Source organism: Molothrus aeneus, chromosome 1 (genome assembly GCF_037042795.1).
Source record: "Molothrus aeneus isolate 106 chromosome 1, BPBGC_Maene_1.0, whole genome shotgun sequence".
In the NCBI taxonomy this organism is placed as follows: Eukaryota; Metazoa; Chordata; class Aves; order Passeriformes; family Icteridae; genus Molothrus; species Molothrus aeneus.
This window is the reverse complement of record NC_089646.1, coordinates 86329853-86355476: the sequence shown is the minus strand read 5'-3', so window position 1 is coordinate 86355476 and position 25624 is coordinate 86329853. Positions and strand designations below refer to the sequence as shown.

The 25624-nt window shown below is 38.8% G+C and overlaps 1 protein-coding gene across 2 annotated transcripts in view; it reads right to left on the bottom strand.

The window, feature by feature from the left end:
• FHOD3 (formin homology 2 domain containing 3) overlaps positions 1 to 25624 on the bottom strand; it is a 377898-nt gene that overhangs the window by 79018 nt on the left and 273256 nt on the right. The window contains exons 12-16 of one of the 2 annotated variants that reach the window (XM_066560163.1): positions 21508 to 21606; positions 18751 to 19128; positions 15152 to 15277; positions 4558 to 4692; positions 1193 to 1243 (exon numbers count right to left, since the gene is read on the bottom strand). In XM_066560163.1, the coding sequence (XP_066416260.1) occupies positions 1193 to 1243; positions 4558 to 4692; positions 15152 to 15277; positions 18751 to 19128; positions 21508 to 21606 (789 nt within the window). The remainder of the gene's footprint in view (positions 1 to 1192; positions 1244 to 4557; positions 4693 to 15151; positions 15278 to 18750; positions 19129 to 21507; positions 21607 to 25624) is intronic. The other variant, XM_066560156.1, reaches the window with a different exon arrangement.

Genomic DNA, 25624 nt, shown 5'->3' with positions numbered 1-25624 from the left:
TGCATTTCATTTCAGAAAATGCTTTAAACTATTTGTAATTGTTTTAGGACTGGAAGCACAATGGAAAGCCTATCCACCTTTTCTTACTCTAAGAGATGCTAAAATAATTTTTTAATATTAGCTACTTCATCCTCAACAGATAAAACTTCAGTCTGCAGAAACAGTCTCCTGTATGATGATTTTTGTGAAAAAAAGGTCAAAACACAAAGGCAACCAGAAAAAAACCCAAGTAAAAACATAGCAACACAATGATTTCTGAGATGGCTGCTCTCTTCTTTTGATAATGTAACTCCAATTCTTGACAATCCAAATGTATCTCCAGAGAGTAATCTCTAGAGGATCATAAAAGCAGAACTGAAGCAGTCTGGATGATTTTTCATCTATTTGTACAGTAACTTGCATATCTTCCAGGTAAAAACAAGCACTCCCTCCAGGATGCAATTACTAGCAGGGGTAGACATGAAGCTACTGAAAGACAAAAGTCCTTAGTTAAGCATTCCTTGAAAAATATGCTTTTATAAGCACATACCTCCCAGCCTAGCCCAGAATTTCTAAACTTGTTCATTGAATTTAAAAAAAAAAGGAAAAATAAAACCCAAACCCTCCATCCCTTCAAATATGCTATTTAAATAAAACTAAAACAATGCCCCAATGATAAACACTGCTAAGCTTTGTAATTTACTTGCTGATGTTTAAAGAGATCAGCAAAGAAAACTTGGCTCTGAAAGATAAAAATATGCTGAGAGTGGGTCAGAACCATTTCCATCAGCTTGTTACTGCAGTTTTGCAATGTTTGTGACCCCAATTTCCTTTATCCTCACTTGCCTTTTCTGACCCTCCAGAAAGCTTGGGACCCACTGGGTGAAAAAGACAGGCTTATTCAATTTATAACTCTACTAAATTTGGGCACATTTCTGAGGCAAATGGGGTAAGCTTATTTCCCACACAAATAGATAAAGGATCATCAATCATTCTTAAGCATTCTCATTGCTCTTCATTTATTGCTGTGCTTACAGCTGGACTTCATTCTGCTCTGTAACAACTTCTTTCTTATAGAAGTCTTTTGGAATAAAAGTGTTTTGTGCAAGCAGAGTTAAAAATGTAAACATACGACAGCTCCGCAGCAAAGAATATAGGAAGTACAAACAACCAGAGGGAAGGATAGGGAAGGATGGATGCATGACATACAAACCTCTCTTCTCTTGCTTGTCTTAGTTCTTCTCTTTTGTCTAAATAATCCCGGCTAGAAAGAGAATTAGAGTAAATTGCAGCAGAAACCAGAAGAAAAAGGCAAGTAATAGAAATATAAGTACAATAGGAGAAACCAAGAGTGGTACACACAAACCGATTGGAGACAATGAAGGCTGTTGTCAAAAAAACCTGCTTGTTTTTGCAAAAATTGCTGAAAAGTGCACACTTATCCATACATACACCACCAAATATGTAGTTTCAAAGGTCATTCAAAGTAATTCTAAAAAACATGCAGTAAGTGAAAAACCTGAATCATGCTTTGAAATCTGGTATCTGAAATGAGATTCAATGAACTGCACTTATCCTAGGGAGTAGGCACATGAGTGCCTATTAAACCATCCCTCATTCACTCCATCTTAGAATGTCCCAAGACAGTCACTGCAGCTCCTGGCTGTGACCTGAGGCAGTGGGTAAACCTATTGGCCTTCTTTCTAAGGAACCTTTCCTTGGTGAGTTTTAGTTGCCACAGCTGGAAACAGAACAGGGGACTGGCTTTACTAAGAAGGAGAATTCTGCATTCCAACAGGGTGTGTGCGGCATCATTGGACAGATAACCACCTTTCACTTCCTCATTTTTCACCCGGAGTTTTAGATACAAAACTCCATTTATGTCAGCTGCCACTCCCACAGCTCCTCAATTAACCCATATATTTAATTTTTGCCAAGTCAAGTTTGCTGGATGCTTGAGTACTGTGATTTCAGAAAGGCCTGCCACATCCACAAACATGGATGCAAATTTAACTCAGAGCACAGCAGAACCCAGCAAATGTCCACCCTGTCTCACTATCACAGCAAGATGGTTCCTTACAATGTATTTTTAATACTTGGTTGAATCTGGTAGACAAAACTGATGTGATCTTCACCTTATCTGCTAGATTCTTTCACAGTGTAAGCTGTACCAGAAATATTTTCAGAACTACTCCTTTTATTCCCCTTTATATAGTGTCATTAATTGAATTACTTATCTATTATACCAATAGCTATCAAACATCTGGGTGCAAGTGCTCTTCAAAAGTCCTTTAACAGGGAACACACATTACTGTTTCAGGCTATCTCCACAGGCTTTGAATTCTGAACCGATTATACCTTCACAATATTTTAAAAGTATTCCAGGAAATCTTCAGCAGGCAAATTTTAACAATTCTCTTTCCCTTCTGACAACTTCCACTCTTCCCTACAGCTGAAAAATAACCACTTTATTTTATGACATATTGTTCTACATATGCAACGTGTACAATAGTCCTTCTACTGAGAAAAATGTTCATTCTGCAAAGCAATGGGTACAATAGTCCTTCTACTGAGAAAAATGTTCATTCTGCAAAGCATTCCTTTAGTTAGCAATAGCTTATGAAGCTTTGTAGCTCCTCTCCCAATCCTCCAGCTCTCCCATCCTCAAGCTCTTTCACAACTAGTGATGCTTTCCTTTAAATTATCCTCTATTTGTCAATAATGGTGCCAGAACCTAGTGCAATGTTCTTGAGGCAGAGTTGGAAAGAATTAGATAACAAATGAGTCATGATGGTAAATCCAGTACGGCTCACGAGTTTAAAGACTGAATTGCAAGTGCTATTTTTAATCAAAAATACATCTTCAGAGACTGGGTTTCTAGCCAGACTGATGATATGAGAATGAAATCCCAGGAACTTTTATGAAACTGTCCATGACTGCTTGCTGTGATTTTGTCTTCCTCCTGCCAGACTATTTAATCAACTGTGGGATGCTGTCTGTTTGAGAAGTCTGGCGGCTTTGGAGACCCTCTGCTAAAACAAAAGTTATAACTTTTGGGTGATCACAAAACTCAAATCCAAAAGATGAAAACACTGAGCATTGAAAAATAATCTTAAGTATGTAGCATAATTATGAGATTTAATTAATCAGTTTCTGACTCTGAAATGAAAGGATGAAAATGTATATTTTGATTTTTTTTTCCTGATTTTAAGAAATCTCTTTCAGTGACAGAACAACCAGTGTAGCCAACCTCTACTGAAATGTGCAGATCTGTTATTCAAACAGGTCAATCTGCCAAATGCCCTGTTGGCTTTTTTGGTCTGGGAGTTTCCTTTCTGAAAGATCATGTTGGCTGTCCATGGCAGCCTGCTGCAGCCTGATGATACCACTTAGAGGGAGAGTTTTTGGAAGAGGCTGGAAGACTGTAACCTTATTGTTTCTGTTTCAGGAGGACTTGGGCAGCTCCTGGCTGCCAAAGATCCTATTATGGTGCTCTTCCACCTTCCCTCTGCCTCTCATTTCCTTCTAAACTAGCTATCTTCTGGAGCCAGGAGAATATCAATCAACCACTCCTTAGTTACTCCTCTTTCCAAATTCACAGAATCACAGCCTGTTTCCACTTTTTACTAAAGGGATGATTACAGTGAAAACAATCCTGCATACTAGTAAACAAGCTAACATGAAACCCTGTGCCATCTTTTCTGTAACTACCAATTCTAAGGCTACAAAACATTTACATTACCATTCTTTCAGTTATTACATTATGTCTTCTAAATACTAAAAATAGGTTTGCTTTTCACTCCTGTCAATGAGGAAACAAATTGATTTCTTAGTGTACACTCTTCAGACTGAAGGCACACAACTTCAGGTACAGATTCCATATCTATCTTTGGCCCACTGCAGTCTTTGTTAATGTCTCTGCTGGGATTTCTAGGCATGGACTGAAAAGGTTGAGGAGGGCTGGTCTTTTACTATCCCCAGGCAGCACACCCTGGCATCCCACATCACACAACATTTTCTCAGATGTGAAAATGCGAAGTCCCACATTCAGCCATGACATTTGTCTGGCCAAAGTTTGAACAGCTATTTTGGTCATTACCTTCTGTCAGTTGTTGATTCCAGGAGGAAGAGACACGTGTTCAGAAACACAGGAAAAAGTAGTTAAAAACCACTACCATACAGCAGGACATTTTTACTTTGTTTAACTTAAAAGCAAAATGATGTTTCAGTGCTGTCCCTTCCTCCCTTCTTGATACATTTGTCCCACTGTTTCACCTTCAAATCCTATACCTCACTGAGATTGTAATTTGGTGAGAATATTATCTAATAAAATTATAAAATTGAGCCTCTGTACATACTCAGGCAGTATAATTGGCTGCCTTTAAAAAAATAATTTTTTTATGAAATGCCAAAATTTGTGATGCGTTTAATCTATCAGTTTTTAAGATACTTAGATCAAGAAAAGTATCTAAAGAGACAATTATTCATCAATTCAATTTTTTTGCAGTTGAATGTCCCAATGATTGATCAATCTATCACACATTAAAGCAACAGACTGAGAGCAAATTTGGGTCCTACTTGAATTTGTTTCTTTCTTCACGTTCTATCCTTTGCAACCTTTCTTCTCTCTCCTGACGCCGTCGTTCTCTTTCTGCTGCCAAGGACTCCTGGTGCTGCCGAAAAGATGATGTAAGGAGACCACCCAAAGCTGGCCTGCAGAAAAGGAAGATCAGATTTCTCAGTGTCACTTTTATTGATCACACTGGCAAAAAATGAGTAGCAATCATGAAGCAAGTAACATAATCCTAACCAGCAGAATGACATGGCAATATTATGTAGAGATCTTTCAAAGCATTGGCTAAGTGTCTTCTTGCTGAATTGATTATAGATTCTGCAATGAGCTGAAGAAAAACAATGAGGGTAGGCTTCCTAAATAGTCAAATTTCTAAAGCACAAATGAAGTATGTGTAAAAATTCTTCAGTCTGTTTCAACTGCAATATTGTCTATTTTTTTTAAACTTTATAATCCTGTTAATAGAAAAACTGAATCCTGTAAAGGATTTTTGAAATTTTAAAGGAAAAAACTGTTATGCAATGTTGTTAAAAACAGATGTGTCACAAACACCTGAGAATCCTCTATACAGAAAAACAAAAGTACAAGAAGATGTCAGAAGTGCCCTAGAGAATGCAAATTCTCTTGTAAGTATCAGGCATATTTTTCCTTTATACATAAATAAATTTGATTATCATGATTTCCCTGCTGCATGTGCTGTAAGTGCAAAATGAATTTCATATTAGAATATATCAGTAAAACACAAAGGGACAGTCTTCTAAACCATTTTTAATAACTAACAGAAATGAGGGCCTCTACAGTAAGAACTTTTCAAAGATATAAAGCTACTTTTACATTCACTTACAGTTTGGTGCTGACATAGATTTTTTTATTGGCTTTACTCTAAGTAGTACTTTGTCTGGGAGAGTGGGTCCTCTTACACAACCTTCCCCCAGCATGGTGGTATTGGTACCACCAACTTCTGACATAGCAACTGAGTGACCTCAGAGTAAGTATGTCTTTCTTTCTGTCTCTTAGACAGGAAAAAATCTGAATTGTACAGGGTAGCTTTATACAGATGCACACTGATTGAATTAGACTGATAAAATCAAAAAGACATAACTCATGTAGAGAGGTTTCTGTGCATTGTTGTAACATGAGTTTTGCAATGAAAGGATTAATGAGAGAAATAGATACTGCCTTTTGTGTAAAGAGAAACTAAACCCTGCCTGCCTAAAGGAAGGTTCCTTAAGCAGTAATGCAAACCTGAATAAATTTTCCTTATTTTTAAGAACTCAGACCCTCTCCCTTATTTATTTACTTGCCTGTGGCTGCACAGTGTAGGCATTTAGCATAATGGAACCAATTCACTAGTGAACATAGGTGCAAAAGAAGATAAAAATATTAATGCAAACCTATCTTCCCCAAGAGTCGATGTCTGTATAAGCAGGAACACCACAAAACATAGCCATTTCAGCCCCACTGGCAGCAGGGCAGCATGAATATAATGTCAATAATTTCAATAAATTGAATTTCAATATGTCATATCCCACCCGCATAAACATTACATAAGATGGTATAAAACTTGATATTCTGTAAGAGTCCCTGCTGGCACTCCTCCAAAGCTACAGTATCAATGCTGGATCACACTCAAAACCATAAAAATCTCTAATATGCTTCAGCACTAAGAAAAGGGGGGGAAAAAATCCTCAAACCCTGACAGTCAAGTACGTGTGGTGAATTTTCCCTTGAGCATATTTTAAATTTATTTTAACTTTTGACCTCTTAGTGCATGTTTCAAGAGAAAGCTCTTAGCAAAAACAGTAGCACCACTGTACTAAAATTCAAAAGCTAGAGCTACATCCCTGTAGTAGCACAAAAAGCCATGGCTATATGGTTGGATATAACATCAGAAATTACTTTTGGAAGGGGAAAAATAAATTCTGCCTCCATGTGAAGATATATGGAAATTAACTAGGAGAGATGGCAAAAGAGGGTCCCTATCAAGTCTTTGCTTTTATCTGTTTTGTGTATTCAGCTTGATATCCCATCCTGCCCAGCTGCCATGAAGTCTGCAAACTCCATTTAGAGTCAAAGGAAGGTATGGCTTAAAAGAAGACTGAAGGAAAAATAAGGGGAAGGATGGGGTGATGATGAGAGACCAAAAGAATGATTGCAGGTCTGCACATCATCTAGCAGGTTGGAAGCCTTCAGCTCTGACTGAGCTCTTTGAGGCCCTACAATAAATGCACATTCTTATACAGGGCATTACAGGGAAACCACATGGAGATGCACAGCTTAGTCCTGCAGATGGGATTCTAAGCTAACCCTGGTAGTAAAATATCTCCACACCTTGTTTGGAGGTTTGATCTAGCATAGTTTGGCTAGCATTGCTCACTGGGATTACATTTGTAGATGTATGAAGACCAGTATCACAATCCAAATAGAAGATCCACAGCTGTATGTCCAGAAAAAAAGCCAGTGTCTAAAGAACTGAAAATGTTAGCTGGCCATCTCTTCAAAACTAATCAAATCAACAACAATTTGTCAAAACTTGGAATTCCCGTATTTCTCACTGGTTATGAGTGTGTACTTCAGCTGAATTACAAGCTGTGAACACACATACGATTCCTTTGTCCCAAACACAGCCCTATGTTAAACGGATAAGCAAGAAAAAGGCTAAAAAAACTTCTGGCATTGAATCAAAGGTGATAAGAGTTTGTTGCATGAAATGGTCACATCTAACAGTCCAAGCTGCCAGAAGGTTCTGTACATAGAGGCCATAATTAAACAGACAGGAGCACGGTCAGCTGACCCCTTGTGTGACACTGACTTCTTGAAGCACAAATAGTCAAGGCTTTGGGTCTTCAGCCACATTTAGAAAAGGGCTGGCAAACAAACAGCACTGCCATAGCTGAGTTAGTGCTCTCTTAGTGGTTACACCCACTCAACCACACCCATCTGCCTTCGGTGGGGACCACACCTCACACCAAATGCTGAGACCAGCTGCCTTATGAAGCCTCTTGAACTCACAGCCTCACTGCAGATATCAAACACTGTGGCTCAACTGGTCTTTGGGTGCACCAATACTCTTTTTAATGTGAACTGCAACTGTAAATGCACAGTTTTAGTATTTAGTAAACTCTATCAGTAATTTTCTACATGAGCATAAACTAAACCTGGGGTAAAAGCAGGTTACTTTCAGGGTGTACAAACCTGTAAAGCAGCCAGAGGAAAAACAAGCATTAAGGGGTATTCCTCTCACATTCTAAACAATTTGAAAAGGGATTTGTCTATGTACAGTTTGTTGACAAAATCTGATTTTTATTTCTGTATTTCCCTGGCAATAACACTAAAAGTAAATGTTCCCTTTCAGCGAGCACATATTTGAATTGCAAATGGCAGCATGATTGGCCAAACCAGCTGGTGGGAAGGCTTGGGCTTAGCTATTGGGTAATTTTGTTGCTTTGATGGTGTTTGAAGGGTGACAGTGCCTTCAGGCCTCATGAATTTTTAGGTCTTATTGCTGTAGGCTGCATTTTAAAAATGGATAAGCAAGAAAAAGGCTAAAAAAACTTGGGGCATTGAATCAAAGTTGATAAGAGATTTTAACAGTAAAGAGAATGTGAATGCTCAATGAAAGCATAATAGAGCAATCACTCGCAAAATGGGGTTACAGCTAATATATGCCAGCATTTTAGTGCTGGTGTCCTATGTTACCAGCTGGTAATATCAACCATTTGTTCAGCTCCACAAACACAATCCAGAAGGATGCTTACTCTGACTGCTATTTTTAGTCTCGTAGAGAATGCAAGGCTATTAAGAATGGACTGTTGATATAAAAAAATGTTAAGAAAAGCTTTTTTATGCCTGCTGTTAAAACCAGTAAAAGCTAAACAAGCTATGTTATTACTTTCTCATTCCAGAAAGAAAATTAACAACCAGAAGGCATCTAGGTCTGTGGATTTGTGAATAGAGCTCCTCACCACAGAATCAGGACACAGGGCCAAAGAGGTCATTAGTAACTTATCTTACTGGAAGGAGAGATAGGAAAAGGAAAGAATGGGGGGGGGGGGGAAGAAATGAAGGCAAAATATACACAGAGCATCAGATACCCAAAAGGTTGACTGTAGGCCAAAGCTCTTCTGAATAAAAATTCAGCTAGTCTGATCTACAGCATTTAACACAGCAGTGAATTAGTAATCATTATTATGAACACTAATTCATGCAGACACAAGATCTCTCACACTTTTTTGCAAGTTCTTGCAGTTTTCTGAAAATACTCCATCACAGACGATACATTGTGAAGGGGATTATGTGCCCTGAATTACTCTAATCTTGTTGCAAACTGAAGGAAATATTTCTGTCTTACTGAAAGCAAAACTGAAATTCTGAACTTCAAACATTCTTCATTCATGTAAACTCTGAGATACTATTTTGTGGTTGTCTTTCCCTCTGTTTAGTTGAATTTTTAAAATTTGCTAAATAGAAATGGTTATCTACAGGAAGAATACAAAATACAAATGTATATTTTTATGAGCTAAAAAAAATTTAACAGATGACTTACGAGAGGAAATCCCTTTAGGTTATAAGGTTAATATTCAGGATTGTTTTTAATACAACATGGGGCAGAGTCATTAATAACTTTAATAAAGAAGCACTAATTACCTAATTTTGCAAAGTGCTCCTGTTCCAGCAGCCATGGGAATGCTACAGTGAGGGTACAAAAGTCGGCAGCTCCTACTCGGCCTTAAGTAACTCTAAAGTCTCTTGGCTTTAACAAAATAAATCCATTTTCCAGCTTAGGAAGAGACAAAATGGGAGGCAAAGCTGCCAAGAGCCATATTGCTTTTCACAGTTAAAAAAACTCCCTGTGTGTTATGTCTCCCTACATGACATGGCAAATTCAAAAGCATGTTGATATAAGACTTTGCAAACAGACTAAACATTACTTAAGGAATCTTTATAAAACCTCTCTCAAAAATAAACATAAAATTTAGAGCTAAAACTACTAATGCTTCCTTTAAGAAAGAAATTTGAGAATGACCAAGAGAAGAACTGATTAATGTTAGACTTTTAAGTGGTACAGGGGACTACCCAAATTAGAGCTAGAGCAGGACAGAGCAGCACACAAAGCCTGCGCAATGCCCAAGGACTTTCTGCATACACTTTCCTCTTCCAGCTGACCTGTGCAGCTTTTACACTGTGCTTCTGTCTTTCTCCAACCAGCAGCTTCTCATCCTCATGTGAGTTACACTTTGCCTGGAAGTGACTTGCAGAGCCCAGGTGTAGATCGAGGCCATGGTGGGTGAGACCTGAGCATCAGCACTGCACATGGCATGTTAAGCCAGCAACACTCTGCAGTCTGAAACCATAACCAGTTCATGCTTCTGTTTAAACATATGCCCTCTGATGAAGTCCACAAAGCTGCAATCAAGAATATTGCTTACACAGTAGTTTGACAAGCAGCTAGGCCAGTGCAAGCCACCACTGCTTCCCAAACTGTAAATCATCAAGTAATTCCTAAGGTCATTTTTCCTCTTAAAATCTCTGCAATAAAGTTGAGGCTTTTGCCCTGGGCCACTATTATCAGCTACCAAGCTATCTGTGCCTCATTATGTTACTCAGAGTGAGATGTGCTTGGCAGTTACCACAAGGAAAAATCTCTGGTCTGAGAGCCCAGAAATACATACAGAAAGGACAGAAAGCCAAGGAAAGAGGAGCAGTTCTTGGGAGAGCAGCAGCTTTGCAGGCTGTATAGCAGGTTCTGTTTCATAGGCTTTTGTTTTACCTTCGTGCTTAACAGCTGGAGGAAGGGAACTGCAGAGCACAAATTAGTGATAAATGGCTAACAAAAAGAAAAAAAGAAAGGAACCTGCCAAGAAGCTTCAGCCAGCAGCATCTCCCTGGTGTTGTCAAATACTGAAGCCTTTACTTTTAGTAGAAAATCCAACTGAAAACTTTTTGACATTCTCAAGGTTTTTTTTTTTTTTTTTCTTTTCTTTCTGTTTGTTTTGATTTGCTTTAAAGAAAGAAATTTGAAAGAAAGCACCAGATTTCCAGCAAATCACTAATTCAGGCACCTGGAAAGGGAATAAAACTCAAAAGAAGAGTATCTGCAGACTTTTGCAGCACTTTATGCTTATGCTTCAGGTATGGTGTTTAAGTGTCAGAGGAGAAAAAAAACACCTATAATCTAGGCATGCTAATCTCACTGCCTGTGACCTGTTTTAGAAATAAATGTTTGAAGGTACATTTCCTTTAAAACATATAGAAGAACATGGAAATGAACACTCAATATTCAAGGCCCTGCATCATGGGAGCCCAAGGTAATGTACTGCTGTAGATCACAAAGCAAGTAAAATGGAAAACATATTAAAGAATGTGAAATATATTTAATATTTCTTAAGCCTATTTTCTAACACTCTGGAAAAGCTGGAGATGCTTCAAACAGGAATAAGCTGCATACACCATAGCAGGCCTTTACCCGGCTTGGAGATTTGGAAGAACTTCTGAGGGACCAGCCAGAGATGGAGACTAAGTTCACAGAGACTGGCCAAGAGCCTCAAGAAGTGGAGGTTTGCGAGCTGAACTTTCTGGCATTTGATTTAACAGATAGAGGTGAGACCATGAACTCCTGCTCCTTTGGCAGGAGTGCCCCGAGAAGGCTTTCTGAGCTACGCTGACTGTACTACTGTTTGACTGTCCAGCCCAGGAGGAACACCTCCTGGCAAATGCATCAGAAGAAACCCACCCTGCAAAACACACCAGCAGGATATTTTTCTGGTGGTGGAATGAATTAAAGCTGGTGCTGAATTTAGGAGCTCTTGCCTTAGAAGTTACACTCCTTCATGATCTCCTCGAAGGATAGCCATGATCAACAGTGCAAACACTTCACCACCAAAAGGACACTATGAGGGAGTGTGAAGCTTTGCAAGTAACAAGTTTGATGTCCTGTGGCAGACTCCAGGCTGCAGTTCCAATTGGAGTGACTGTCTTACATTCCGAGTCTGACAAAGGAGTCTGGCTAGACAGAAATATCCTAGGTGTGACCATAAGGCATGGAAATGCAGACTAGTCCTACAACACCTTCTGCCCTCAAGCAAGGGGCCAACTTGGAGGGACAGAAAAATGTTTTTCCTCCCTTATGTGTCTCAGTCATGCACTGCTCTTCCCCTTTGTTACTAAAATTTATGAGGTTATGAGAGTGATTTTTAAATTGTTTTATTAACTGGGGAGAAAGAGTTAATTGTGATTTACGTTGTGAAGAGTGGGAGCAGCGTATTTATGGAGAAAAGCACTCTTTGGCACTAGAAAACAGGCAGACTGGGTTATACTTCTTATGCATTAGGAGCAACTTTCACAAGCAGAGAGATACAAGAGAACTGACCCACTCCTTCTTCTCTCCCAATGAAGGGCTGAAGAGAAACTGCCCTGCAATTTGCCCTCCTTCAGCAGGATTCCCATGGCTGCAATATGCACTTCACAAACATGGCTCTCCACGAGGGACCCAGCGAAATGAGAGAAAACAACAGCATGGCAAGAAGTTGCCAAAAGGCTGCAGCTGTATTTAGAAACAGTAAAGTAAGCCTTTTCTTCTGCTGTACAATCAGAAATATATAGATGATGTGGATTTCAAAGAACAAAATCCAGCTACTTTTGCACTGACTTATACTGCTCTTATGATTCCCTACTGATTTCAACCAAAGAGGGTTTTAAAAGTACGAATGTCAAAATATCAACCACACTGCTTCTTTCCACCTAAGTTGTAGCTCTTGTTTACATAAGCAAATGCAACCAAGGGTTTGAAAAGCCTGTCAGGGCAACTGAATGGAGCATGAATCACTGTGCTGGGCACTGATCTAAATGCTGCTTCTTCCTTCCTCCTCATTCTCGAAGGTCAGATAAACGGTAGCAGGACCTGCATCTGAAGCTCTTCCCGGCATGATAAAAGACAGGAATCTTTCTGTGAAGGCTTTGCATAACTGAAGCATAAGCTGAAACCAGAAAGCGCACCTTAGAGCTAACCATAGTGCGCATCTGCTTCTTATCAAATGTCTTCCTCTCCCCCCCACTCACATCTTTTAACTTTTTTTGGGTGTTTGAATCCATGTAAATTTTTACCATCAGGAGGTAGGAAATAGTGTTTACATAACCTGAGGCAAACACCATTCATAGAAAACTGTGAAAACCTCCACAATACTTTCCATTTACTGATTAGTGCCAAGCATTGTGTCATGCACTACATGGCTTACTCTCCAATAAGCAAATTCCATCCGTCAGTCTCTACATGGGCACTTCTTCAGTGCATATCTTTCAGGACAATGAAATTAAGGAAGGCTTCTGCCCTTCTTCAAAGTAGTCAGTACTTTAGAGCTTGCAGAAGTATACATCTGCAGTGGCAGCACTCTCAAAAAGAACAAGAGAATGTAAAATGGCATCTGAAACTGTAAACTTAATTATCTTTAAAGAAATAACTGCATCTATTCTGCAGACAACACGCAGCCGTAGTGTATACACAATTTTCACGCTTCATAGAGACTCATATACAGGAAGCATCAGGCTGTAACATCATTCAAACATAAAAATGCAGGAACCCTTGTGAGTTCATGAACTACCATGAACAGCAAGCTGCAAATTTAAACATGAATACAGAGATTTTTATCATGTGAGGTGGAAAGCAGCAAACATAACCTGAAGGAGAGACAGAGTTGTGATGCTGTGCACTGTGTTCAGTCGCTTACAACATGTAAGAGACAGCTGGTGGTTGAAGGTAGAGCGCTTTAGAGTTTCAGAGAAAAAAGAAAGATGAGGTGCGTTGGCTGGAAGATGCTGCTAGAAAAACTGGCTTCAAAATATAAAATATTTTCCTAGCAGTGATAAGAAATATTGGAATATTTTCAGGAGAAATCACGTGCTGCCACTTGAAAACACATGAGAGTACAGGGGTCTTTCATTTAGCTTCTGTGAGACCCATTATAGGTCACAACAGGTGATTGCAGGGCTCCCCTCTGGCTTGACTCTCCATGAATCTGCAAATTTTACAGCTTCATCCTGTGGGACCAAGGCATTTTGGCTCCAAACCAGCAAGGCACTTAACGCAGATGCCGAAATGAAAGCTGGCTTTCCTCACTGGAGCAGGGCCAGCACCATCAGCCTCTTGCAGGACAAGCCCAACCATCTTTAGCCATCTCAGCGTTTGCCCACTTTGGGGTTTCTTTGCCACAGCAGCAATCAGAAGCTTACAAGAGCAGGAGCTTGAAAATCTTAAACTTCCAAAGCAGTGGGATACTTTTAACTCTTGCTTATCTTGCATCAGTTTTGCTGAGGTAAACGGGGGTGAATATGCTGGTGTAGAGGTTTTTATTGTGGCAATAATTTAATTGAGATCAGGAAAGACAAATCGAGGCAAGGTACTCCAGGAAGATGAGCAAATGAAAAACAATGCCTTTCTCCAAAGAGAAACTTAATCTAATTACTCACTTGGAAAAAAGGATTAAATCAATACCTCATGGCTACAAATACATGTATGATGGAAGAACCTAACTTGAACCATTCTGAGTAGCAGTCTGGAAAGGATGTGAGGCATTAGGAAGGTTCAAGCATATACAGATACACAAACACACATGCATATACAGAAATATGCCAAAGAATCGTTAGCAAAAATTAACTGGAATACAGAACAAGAGTCCTGTAAAAAACCTTAAGTTCAGAAAACAGGATGGAAGATGCACTTTTTATGAATTACAGGCCAATTTGGAAACAAACAATCCAAACCTCATCTGACCTAACTGGATATTATTTACATTATTGTATCATATTATTGAATTAAATTAATCAAAAACTTTTACCTTTCCTTCTTAAAATCAGCATGATATCCTTTGAAGCTGTCATTTACTCTCAGGTTGTAACAGATAGTTAATTTCTGGTGGTCCAAACCTCTTGCCAAGAATTTCTTTCAAGTATCCATAACATTTTCCTATCTTTTTCCTTCCTATAGTACCTTACATAATTCAAAAGAGTATTTTGATTGTTTGAAACATTTTTTTTGCTGGTTTGGTTTTTTTCCCCTTTAAATTTTTTTCTTAAAGCAAGCTGATAACTGTTTGGTTATTAGGAGTTTGCTTTAGCTACAGTAATAAATGTTTTGCTTTTGATGAAACACAATGAGATATATCACGTATTTTGAAGAAAGGACAAAATTATGGCCTAGGAAATTCTGAACCAAGCACATTTCCAAGATTTTGCAGTTGATTTAAAAGGATAGAAGTGAAAATAGATCTATCTGAATTTATTTTTAAAAATGGAAAGAGAGAAAATTTTAATTCACCTTTTAATACTTAAAACAGCTTATGTGCGAAGCAACTCTGCTTTATCCATTTAAGTAGAAGAAACAGAAGTGGGATGGAAATGCACCCAACCTTTAACACCAAGTCAGACAGAAAGGCTTGAGAACGAGTGGGAAATGAACATATTTAGATTTTTTTTCCATTTTTTCCCCAATGTTAGAAAAAAACTGGCTAGAAGTTATTTCCAGTACTCATTCAGAACAGCTTACATTTATCTCCTTCATTCTGTCTGCAAAGGAACTGTTGTCAAAACACTGATTAATTTACAAACCTGTCAGATTTGGTCTCCTGAGGTGGTGACAGAGTTGTCCCATAACGAGTAGTGGGTGTTGTAGGGGCACTCACACCAGCATAAGGTCGTGGAGAAGAGTAAGAGCTGCTGCCATAGCTATTGTATCTGATGAAATGGGAAGAAAAGAAGGAGAAAGGGAGAGACAGAAAAAATCCATCAGCAAACGGGCATGCAACAGTAAATCCTCTTGTTTATGGGGTGGTAATGACTCCATACCCCAGAATTTTTTAAACAGTCACCTTCTGAAAATGTTGCTCTATTTCCAAATATGCAACCAATCATGTACTCTTAATATCAACCACGGCATGAACATACATGATGAATCAGTGAGCTATTGGCAAGGAAAATAATGAGAGATTTGAATGGTCCTCCCAAGTGACAACTCAGAACAGGAACTTGCATACTGCTCAGTTACTCAGAATTATTAGCTGTTTTGGGAGTGATATCCAACCATTAGAAAAGGAGTCAAACCAGCCCAAGATTTTAGTTGATATCCATATCTACTAAAATCAAGGAAAATAGCAGCACTCCTGAGACGTGATCTGAACATGGGCATCCATGACTTGCAAATGCTTGCATTTTAAATGGAAAAACAACCACATTCTTTTCAATTAAAGCCAGCAGTATTTTCTTTCCCCTCCCCCAACATAAGTAATAGCTTATGTGCCATTTCTTACAATGCCTGTAAAAAATCATCACCATGGTTAAAAAGACATGTCTCCGGAAGCACGGCTTTAGAAATTTCTATCAGTCCTTCTCTCCATTAAAAAACCCCATAAACTTGCTTCACTTCAATGTGAGCTTGCTGATCAAAGAGAAATTGTTTCCAGGACTCCTGGAATGGCCACCTCCCCAGAGTCCTTTCTATCAATGTATTCATCCTGGCTCCTGTACTGAATAGAAAAGGCAGTTGTGTTGCTTTGCTGTGCTTTTTAACCATTGTACCTTAACAGCATGTCAAGAAAAGATTCTTAATTTGGGAAAATGTTAATATTTCTCTTTAATACTGTTCACAGACAACGCCATTTTCCCACATGGAAAGCATATGGTTCTCTGAAGATCAGTACTCAGAAAGGTCAACTCATCCAAATTGCAAAATTCATTTCAGGAAATAGAGCAACATAATTTTCCTTATAATACTTCACAAGATATAATATATCCTCTTTCACCATATCTTTGCTGCTTCTTCCCTCGCACACATCAGCACTCAGTAATTTCACTCAGCAATTTTATTTGAAAAGCCTGGTTGGTTTCCTTTGGCTCCATTAAGCACACTCATCTAGCCATGCAAAATTTCATTCAAAGTTTCAAGTTTTTTCTTAGAGTTCAACAGCATTGCTGCCTGCCAAGGCCCACGTTAAAATCAGAGTAGATTTCAGCTAGGTGCTTTTACAATGGAAGGGATTGTGCTTTAGAGAACATGTCCTCTGGAACAGCAATTTCAGGTTAATGCTTTAGAAAACACCCCCCATTCCTCATCTGTTTTTGAGACACTATACTGACAAGCATCAGGGAACTAATTTTGGAAAAAACTCTAACATGCAAGTTTCTGAGCCACAAAAGGACTTTTGCAGGAAATAATTACTGTCCAGGTCTTCGTGTCCTAGAAGAAAACTAACTAGGAACTGGAGACAGTGGTCCACTGGAGACTGTGTAACTGGACAGTGTGGAGCTTCCCTAGTAGCACAGACCTAGCTTGGGTCTTCTCTCCGACAGGCTTAGCCTGGGAAATGTTCTGACTGTGCCTGTGCTGAGTTACAGATGAGTAAACTCCACTGTCCTGATAAGAACTCAGAGCTGATTTGGTATGTTCCTGACACAGAAACCTCCATTTCCATTTTGATCAACTGCAAGGAGACCTTCTTATCAACCACTACATGTGCTTTTCTTCTCCTCTGTCCCATGAAAAAGCTGACATAGAGCAGAGCGCTTTTTCAGACCAAGGGTTTTCAATTATTCCAAAGATAACGCTCATGAAAATGGAGGGAATGCACCTCCTATGGAGTCAGACGGACAACCATTAAAAAAATCAAATTCAGAGGGACTGGTCTGGACACAACATCCTACAAAATTTAGAGGAACATTGAGTTGCTGCAGTAGGAGCAAGGCAAGACCAGAATACCAGGTTAAGTCTGTATGCTGTACTCAAAGTTTATCTTTCTAACCTTCCTCTGGTACTGGCTATTGCTTCCATTTTCCCTTCTTGTCTCATGTACCAATGTGGATGCAATAGTCTTATCCAGCAGCATTCACCCTCAAGACATTTTCCTCTTTTATGGGCATATTATTGAATAAATTGTGCAGGCTTTGCCCTCTTTTTCCTCCAGATAAACCTGGAAGAATCTCCATCCCCACCCCCACTCCTGAACCTCTGTACTAAATGAAAGCAGAAAAGATGGTCAGAGGAAAAAAAAAAATCACTGCAGAAATACTAAATATTTCAGGAACAGGAGGTATTTAGGAATCTACTCTCTAAAGTATAACAGCAATGGGAGACCAATAAACGAGTGTGAGAGGTCTAAGGGAAAAATGCACCTATGAAAGAAAATGTAAATTTAGAGGAACTCCAGTGTTCAAGTTGCAGGTAAAGGAAAAATATGTGAATTAAGTCACTTGTCAACAACTACTTGGATTTACAGAATTTTCAGAAAAATGGAAAAGGGACAAAACACACCCACCTATTAGGAGAGAAAGATCAAAAATTAAAAGGATCAAAGAATCAAAACATTTGTTCACATGCAGAAACTCAGAAGGACTGCTGGAGAGAGGAAGAAATAAAGATGCATGGAATATAAATGTACATTTTCAGCACCTAATTCAAACAACACTGACAACTGTAACAGACAGCAAAAAATCATCAACCTCTTCAAGGTGATTCTCTGTCATTGTCTTTAGTGCTACTTACTGTCAATTTCTTTTACTTGAAAACAGATGAGACAAAACAATTTTTTTTTTATTTTAGAGGGGTGGGATGGGGAAATTAAAGTTAAAAACTAAGATAAATGCATGAGGAACAAGTAAATTCAACAGATGTTGTGGAGATAAAATTGTCTACTCTGAGTGCTATGTTATCTTTATAGATCTCTTATTACAAGCATGAGCTGAAATTGCACATGAGATGGACATGCACTGTAATCAAACAACAAATTTAGGATTTGGCAGTTCAGCCTTTGAAGTCAGGACTTCACCCCTGAATTTCAAGTGCTGATCTGACCTCTCTTGATTTTATAGCAGAAGAGCCCCATTAATTTTCATGAAAACATGTCTGCAAATTACACTGTTGTAAATGAGAGCAAAATGGTGCTCCTTTCTTGGATCTCCCAAACCATGGGTTATTTATCCACTGCTTTATAGAGGAGGCCAGGATATTTATCAACTACAGACCTGGAAGAAGAGTAATGATGTCAGCAAAGGCAAGGGGAAAATATCAAATCAAAATACAGGCTTACAGGGCTAAAATTAGTAATAGCATGTTCCGGAAATAATACAACACATAGAGTGGCATTATTAGCTCTGTAAAATTCTTGAAAGGTTTTATTCATTTATCTAAAAATTATTGTTAGCTATAGAAAATCTACCTGTTTTCCCTCATCATTTCTGCTTCCTTCTCTTTCACAGATGCTGGAGAGTCTTCAAAGTCATACGAGAAGAGGTGAAAAGGAGTGTGTGGTACATAAGGCAATTTCTCCACTGTTGGAGATGCCTTTGGAGTAATGGATGCTGAGGAATTTTGCGGAGAGCTCAGCAATGCTGTTGCAGGTGAAGATGGTGATGAAAGGACAGAATTATGATGAGAGACAGATGAGTCAGGCACGGAAGAGGAGTTGCTAGAAAAGCTCTTTGCTCTAGAGCAGGTGAGAGGCCTCTCAGGTGGAGAAATGGCACTGGAGACAGCTGAAGAGTCAGAGCACTGTGAAAAGCTTTCCTTCACAGCCTCATGCACATCTGGAACCTCACTGCAGGAGGAAAAAATCATTAGAAAGAGAAGCGGAGAGAACAATGGGGTGAAGGAGATCACAGATAGTATCACTTCCAGGGAAAAAAAATGAAGAAGAGTCAGACAAACAAAAACTTCCAAAATTTAGACAATCATCACATCTTTTTAAATAAAGAGAACTCACGTCTTTGTATCCCAGTGGGATTCTTCTTGTGGTTACAAATACTGGGAAAAAGAAGCAACTCATTCTAAAAGAAAAGAGGGGATTTAACCGATAGGCTTCAGAACTAATTTTCATGAGCCTTTTCACACCTATTTTTGGAACAATCTTCATATATTTAAGTTAGATTGTAAACATTGTCAGAGCAGTACAAAGCAGACTGAGCACACTGGAAAATACTCCATGGAGTACAGATGGTTCAAGATACAGTCTGCAGGACTGCTTCTCCAAGTCTGGACTATCTGATATCTGGCTATCATCCTCCCTGGGAATCTGATCTTTTTACTAAAATTCTTCATCCAACAAAGATGAAAATAAAAAAAGTACTCAATTAGCACTGTTTTGTAAAAAAAAAAATTAAGTTGAAATGATTTCAAAATCAACACCTTAACAAATATTTTTCTAGGTATGAAGGCACTAATTTCTGGTTTCTCTGAGTGTCAGCATTCCATGCTGGTCTTTCATAGAGACTTGCAGAGAAAGAAAAGAGAAAACACATCAAAGAAAAGAGAAAACACATCTGCTTTGCTCTACTGAAGGCAGATGTTGGTGAGTGACAGAAGGCACAAAGCAGCTGAGAAGCCATGGGATATGCACTCCAGGGTGTCTGTTTTCACTAGGAACTCCAGCACAAACACTGTGCATGGGCTTTGGGCTGGATCATTGACATGGCTGATTTCCTTCTCCCAAGAGCACTTCTGCAATTCCCCAGCCGGCATGGAAGGCACAGTCCTTATTTGAGGACTGTGGGCTTGGCACAGCATAGGCAACAAAACCAAAATTTATGTTAGATATGTTGGGATCTTATGCACTTAAATCATCAGGTGTATACCAGGTAATTGTTCTCTCAATGGAAAATCTGGAAACCTTCATCTGTCGCACCTGCTGTGTTTGCCAGGAGACACTGAGGCCAGGCCAGTCCTACCTGTCAGCGTCCAACACAAATAGCCACCATAATTTTTTTAATGGCACAGAGGCAGTGAAAAAAGGTACTTAGGAAAGTTATGGGAATATCACCCAGTTATCTTAAAGAGATAATTATCTTAAAAAGACCAATGACCTAAAAACACATTATGCTCTTCACATTTCTTAATGAGGCTCTTCCTCACTTTTTAAAGCAGTATTTTAGTATACTCGTGAGATTTACCAGTAACTTGTGTCTTAGCTTTGACTTTTAAGAATCAGATTTGAGGAAATTGTCACTTAATTTTGAAGTTTCAGGCAGGCATTGGCAAGATTTGCAGACTGGAAGATAATAATAACAAAGGTACAGTATTTTCTTTGGAATTCACACATTAAAGAGATTCCTTTCTTCCTTCTGTGCTGTACAGTGTCTGCATGAATGTGGTTTATGTAAAAAAAAAAAAAAAATTCCAATCTCATTTGCTGAATTGCAAAGCCAAACAATTTAACCTAAATCAAATGGCTGTCCAGAACAAAGAATATATTTTCTTGCTTTCAGTTTATTACGATCAAGTTGCCAAATGCATATATATATATCTCAGAAATAAGTGGAAAATTTTTACACAAGAGTATATTGATAGGTGATGAAGCATATTGATTGGTAATTTGCTTATATCTGTATATACACAGATGGGCAGGCATTTATAAAATTTTATGTATACATATGTATGTATATATATTATATACGCATGTGTGTCAGTTTTGCCGCAAAGTAGTTCTTTGCTATTAAAACATGATCAAAACTTATATGGAATCTAAGGCAGCATTCAAAAAATGTCAATTTACTGCATAGCAACAGATATTCCTAATAAGGTAGTATTATGAAGATAGGGATGAAAACCTAAGAAACCAAGCAACATCCTCTGTTAAGCATTCTGGTGTTTCATCATTGCCTTTACTAAGAAGTTAAACCAAATCATGCTTAAAGTTATGCTTTTCACTAAAGCTTTTAGGATTTGTGAGCATTAACTAAAGGGAGTGAATGCAGACAGTGCATAGTGCACTGAACCTACATAATTCTGGTGTTTCCATTAGCACTGCCATGCCCCAGCCCCTTCCCCAAAGCTTTAAAATGCAAAAATATTTCTGTGGGGGGTGGCTTTAGCAGGTGATCAAGGAATGTGAGTGAAAAAGTGGATGCTGCTGCACACTGTGCTGTTGAGTTCACACCAGAGCCTGAAGAAAAGGTGGAGGGACAATGCTGAATCCTGGTACCTGGCTTTGACCTGCCTATTGGCCTCTTCCTCCCCCTCATCCTCAGTATTGGGCTCTGTGACTGGCTGTTCTTCTTCCTCCTCTTCATACTCGTCCTCTCTGAGGTCAGACCAGGGAAAGAGGCATGCAGTGGAATGGAAAGAAAGAAGGTGGAAGAGAAAACAACATGAATCCACAGGAAAAGAAATGCAATGAAGTTAGAAATGGAAGGAAGAGACTGATGAAGAGGGCGTTTACGGGCCTCTTATGTTAGTCACCTAAAAATTCCTGCTAAGTATGTGTTTGCAAACACATACTATCTATCCTTTCCCCTATTTAGATTTTTTACTATTATTTTAAGATTCAAAGCTGCCATTGATTTTTCTTGAGCTTTACTTTCCATTTGCAGCTGCCCTACCTGCAGAGGCATTAATGGAAAGCATTTATGACAATAGCAATGTTCAACTCATTAGTCATTAAGTTGTGTCTTTTTGGCCTAAAGGACAGTACACAATGTGCTGGCATGGGACAGCTGGCACTGGACATCACACTTCCTAAATTAAACCAAATAAAACATTCCTGCTAAGTAACCAATAGCTCAACTGGAAAAGAGAACAGGGTGAACCACTGAGTTAGAAATAACAGAGACCAAATCAGTTCAGGACTATTAGCAAATAGCAATATTTGAGTTATCAGATGCCAGTACATGAATTATTTCAGTAGAATCATTACTATGGTCAAAGCAGGCTTCAGTTCAGCAGTAATTCTGGCAGAAGAGAAGTGTAAGTCACGCATAAAGCCTCCACAACCTACAAACCACATAAGTAAAATAGGAAAACTATATTAAACATAATGGAAAAGCTACACTGTCTGCCTCCCATCCCTCCTATCTATGCTTTTCACCTTCCCAAATGAACAGACTCACAGAAAATATATTTGCAGTTGATACAGTTCTCCACTTGATTTAATGATGTACACAACCTTAGGTTATGCAAAAAGAAAAACATGCAATCATAATGAAGTTTGTAAGACACTTCTATTCCTTGCATTTTCCTGAAAGCTTGTTTTCTTTCCTCTGATTCTGAAGGGATGCTCTATGGCTTTTTCCATTTAGAATTAGTTTCCACGTTATAAGAATAATGAATGTTTACAGTGTGAGATCATGAACTCATTGAGTGCAATGCAAAGTGTCAATCTAAAATTTGTTGCATTTTTTGGAGTTACAGAATAACCAGGCAAATGGCAGCGCCTGGAACTTTTCCAATACTCTGGCAAACATTTACAGAGTGAACACTTTCAACCATTCCTAAAGTGGCTTAGTGACATAACCATCTCAGCTGTCATCTCATCACCTCCCTGTCCTGCCCACAAATATATACCTCCCTTACACAGACACCTCTCAACTTTCACACATTTACTCATTTACTGGAAAAAAGAAAAGAAAGAGTTGAACCAGGGAGCATTCATATAATCCCTTCTTACTAGCTCAAGCTCTGCTATTTCCTATGAAGGGAAACTTCTGCTTCTGCTTGTCCAACAGCACTCAGATTTAAGAAATAACTCATGGAGCTCTGTAGGATCATGGTTGTCTATTTATAGTACAATGCATCCTGTAATGCTGGCAGCACAGCTGTTGCTTATATGAACAAGAGTGTCCCCATTATTGCTGTGTTCAAAGCTCCCAGCAGGATTACACATCGATGATGCCAAAATTTCCCCTCTCCTCAATTGTCTCAAAATACCAAAAATTATTTGTGAAATACTCATTTGATATGGTCAATCTCATAAATTTGAAAGAGTTGTCTGAGAATTTATTCCACCTTACGAGGGCATGGCTAAAACAACAGGAGTTTACACAGCACGGATAAAGGAGGTGAAAAAAATTTTAGAGATTCCAGAATGATAATTCTTCTGTCATGCCAATGACTCCTTCCTCAAAGGGTCCTTGAGTTCTAGGTCAAAATCTCAGAAGAAGCTCTGATTGGAAAGCTCTTTTCCTTTGCCAATATTAAGTGCAGGAGTGCAGGAACTACATGGCAAGTGGTTGGAAAAGCCAGAGGAAGGATCTGGCTCTGTGTGACTTGGTAGCAGAGATGATCAGTGTGCACAGAGGCAGGCAGACCCTCCAGTCTGGGGAGCCAATGTGGTCAAGGGAAACTTGTACAAAGAAAATAAGTGATTGCATAGGGGACATGCTCAACACTCTTTTAGCAACTAAACTCAGTTTCAGAGTCCTTGAGTATCCTCAGGAGGGGGCTCAGATACAGATCAGAGAATAAGGGTAAGCTCACAGGCAGGAATGATGTATGCTCTTCTTTTAAACAAAGCAGCTGTGGCAGTCATTTCAGTCTTGTCAGAGGACAGATATTCTGTCCAACAAAACAGGTAGTACCTGCTAACTAAATCTTTCCTAAGGGTAGAAAAGGAACATTTCCTTGTGAATATTTATTAAAATAGGAAAACTAACTGGAGTCAGATGCTCAAACACAACAGCAGACAGGCTTGTGAACTCATCGAAACTGTTCAGAGTTATGTGTTCATTTTTGTATGCAGTGGAGAAGGGATGGCTTGGAAAAGCTCATTGTCCCCCTCACATACAGATGCAAATTTGGAGTCAATGCAGTAGTGGAATTAAATTAAGAGAAAAGGACTCATAGGGAGGTTTCCAGTTAAATGAGGTTCAGAAGCCAGCACGGTTTTTAGTAGTGCAGAGGAATCTATCCCATTTACAAAAGGCAAATATTTATCCAGTGGCAGGGAGGAAGGACTTCAGCTAATGCAGAAGGATCAGATATATTCAGCTAACCTTAAGGCTGTTCCTGGCTTACTTCAGTTCAATGATAAAAGCATCAGGTCAGAAATATTTAAACAAAAGCTTTATACCACTGAAAACAAATTTCAAAACAAACACTTTGTTTAAAAAGCAATCTTTAAAATGCATTACTGCTACAGGCTAAAAAAACTAAACAAATAAACAAAACCCCACTCCCCCACTAATCTTTAGAAAGTATAGCATTGGTCATGGCAACTAACAACTCTTCTAGGGCACAGGTATTGCTTTGTTGTTTCAACTAAAATTTGACATTCAAGTATTTTTAGCCACTTAAAACAATGTGCATATTAAAAAAGACAATGAAAGTGCAGTTTATGGACAGAGAACCATTAGACAGCAAAACAAAAACTTGACAAAGGATTTAGAACTAAAGGATTAACTTCTCTCCTTTTTAGAATGAAAACTTGCCCAGCTGATATTAAATACCTATTCAAAGCTGCAAAGAGGAAAGCACTAATAAATGCAGACTGATGAAAGGAATTATAAGAAATGGACTCTTCTACAAGTTTAGCTGAAGGCAGGGGCAGAGTCCTTGAGATGCCAGGCCTTGCACCTCACACACACCTAACCTGGTCACAGTTGGATGATTTTAAAAATAAGAGCACTCTGAAGACAATGGCTCTTAGTCCACAGGAACTCAAAGCACCAAAACTTGCTCTCTATCCCACTGGACCCTGGAGCTGACCAATGTGTACAAGGTTTTGTGTAGTCTCTGTCTTCTCCAGGCTCTCTCCAGTCTCTTAGCAGAGTTTTGATGAAGGCAGCTTTAAAGAACTTACGATTTCTTTTTAGCTTGTAGCCCAGAAACACAAGTTCCTCACTACTCACCTCCAAAAAAATCCCAAAGTTAGAGGTAAAAGAAAAATCAAAAGCTGTCCTGAAGGAACAAAAAATGTCCAAAAAACAAACAACCCCAACCAAACCAAACAAAAACCCACACCAACAAAATAAGCATGAGCAGAGAAACACATTCTGCTTTGCTTGGTATCAAAGGAAATTTTGAAAAGGTAAGATATGCTTCAGATCATTTAATTCAGGATGAATTAATGAACCAGAATATAGAAAATGAACCAGAATATAGAAATGAAACCACTAATGAACCAGAATATAGAAAAATGGAAAAAAATTATCATCTTGCCACAATTAGGCTACCAAGGCTTCGGTCAATGCATACAATGCACATAGAAGCTAACTCATGAGATCTAGTAGATGGTCTTTAGGTCCCTTCCAACACCAACCATCCTATGATTCTGTGACCAAGACTACAAGTCACATTCAGTGAAATAAGATCACCATTACTCATTT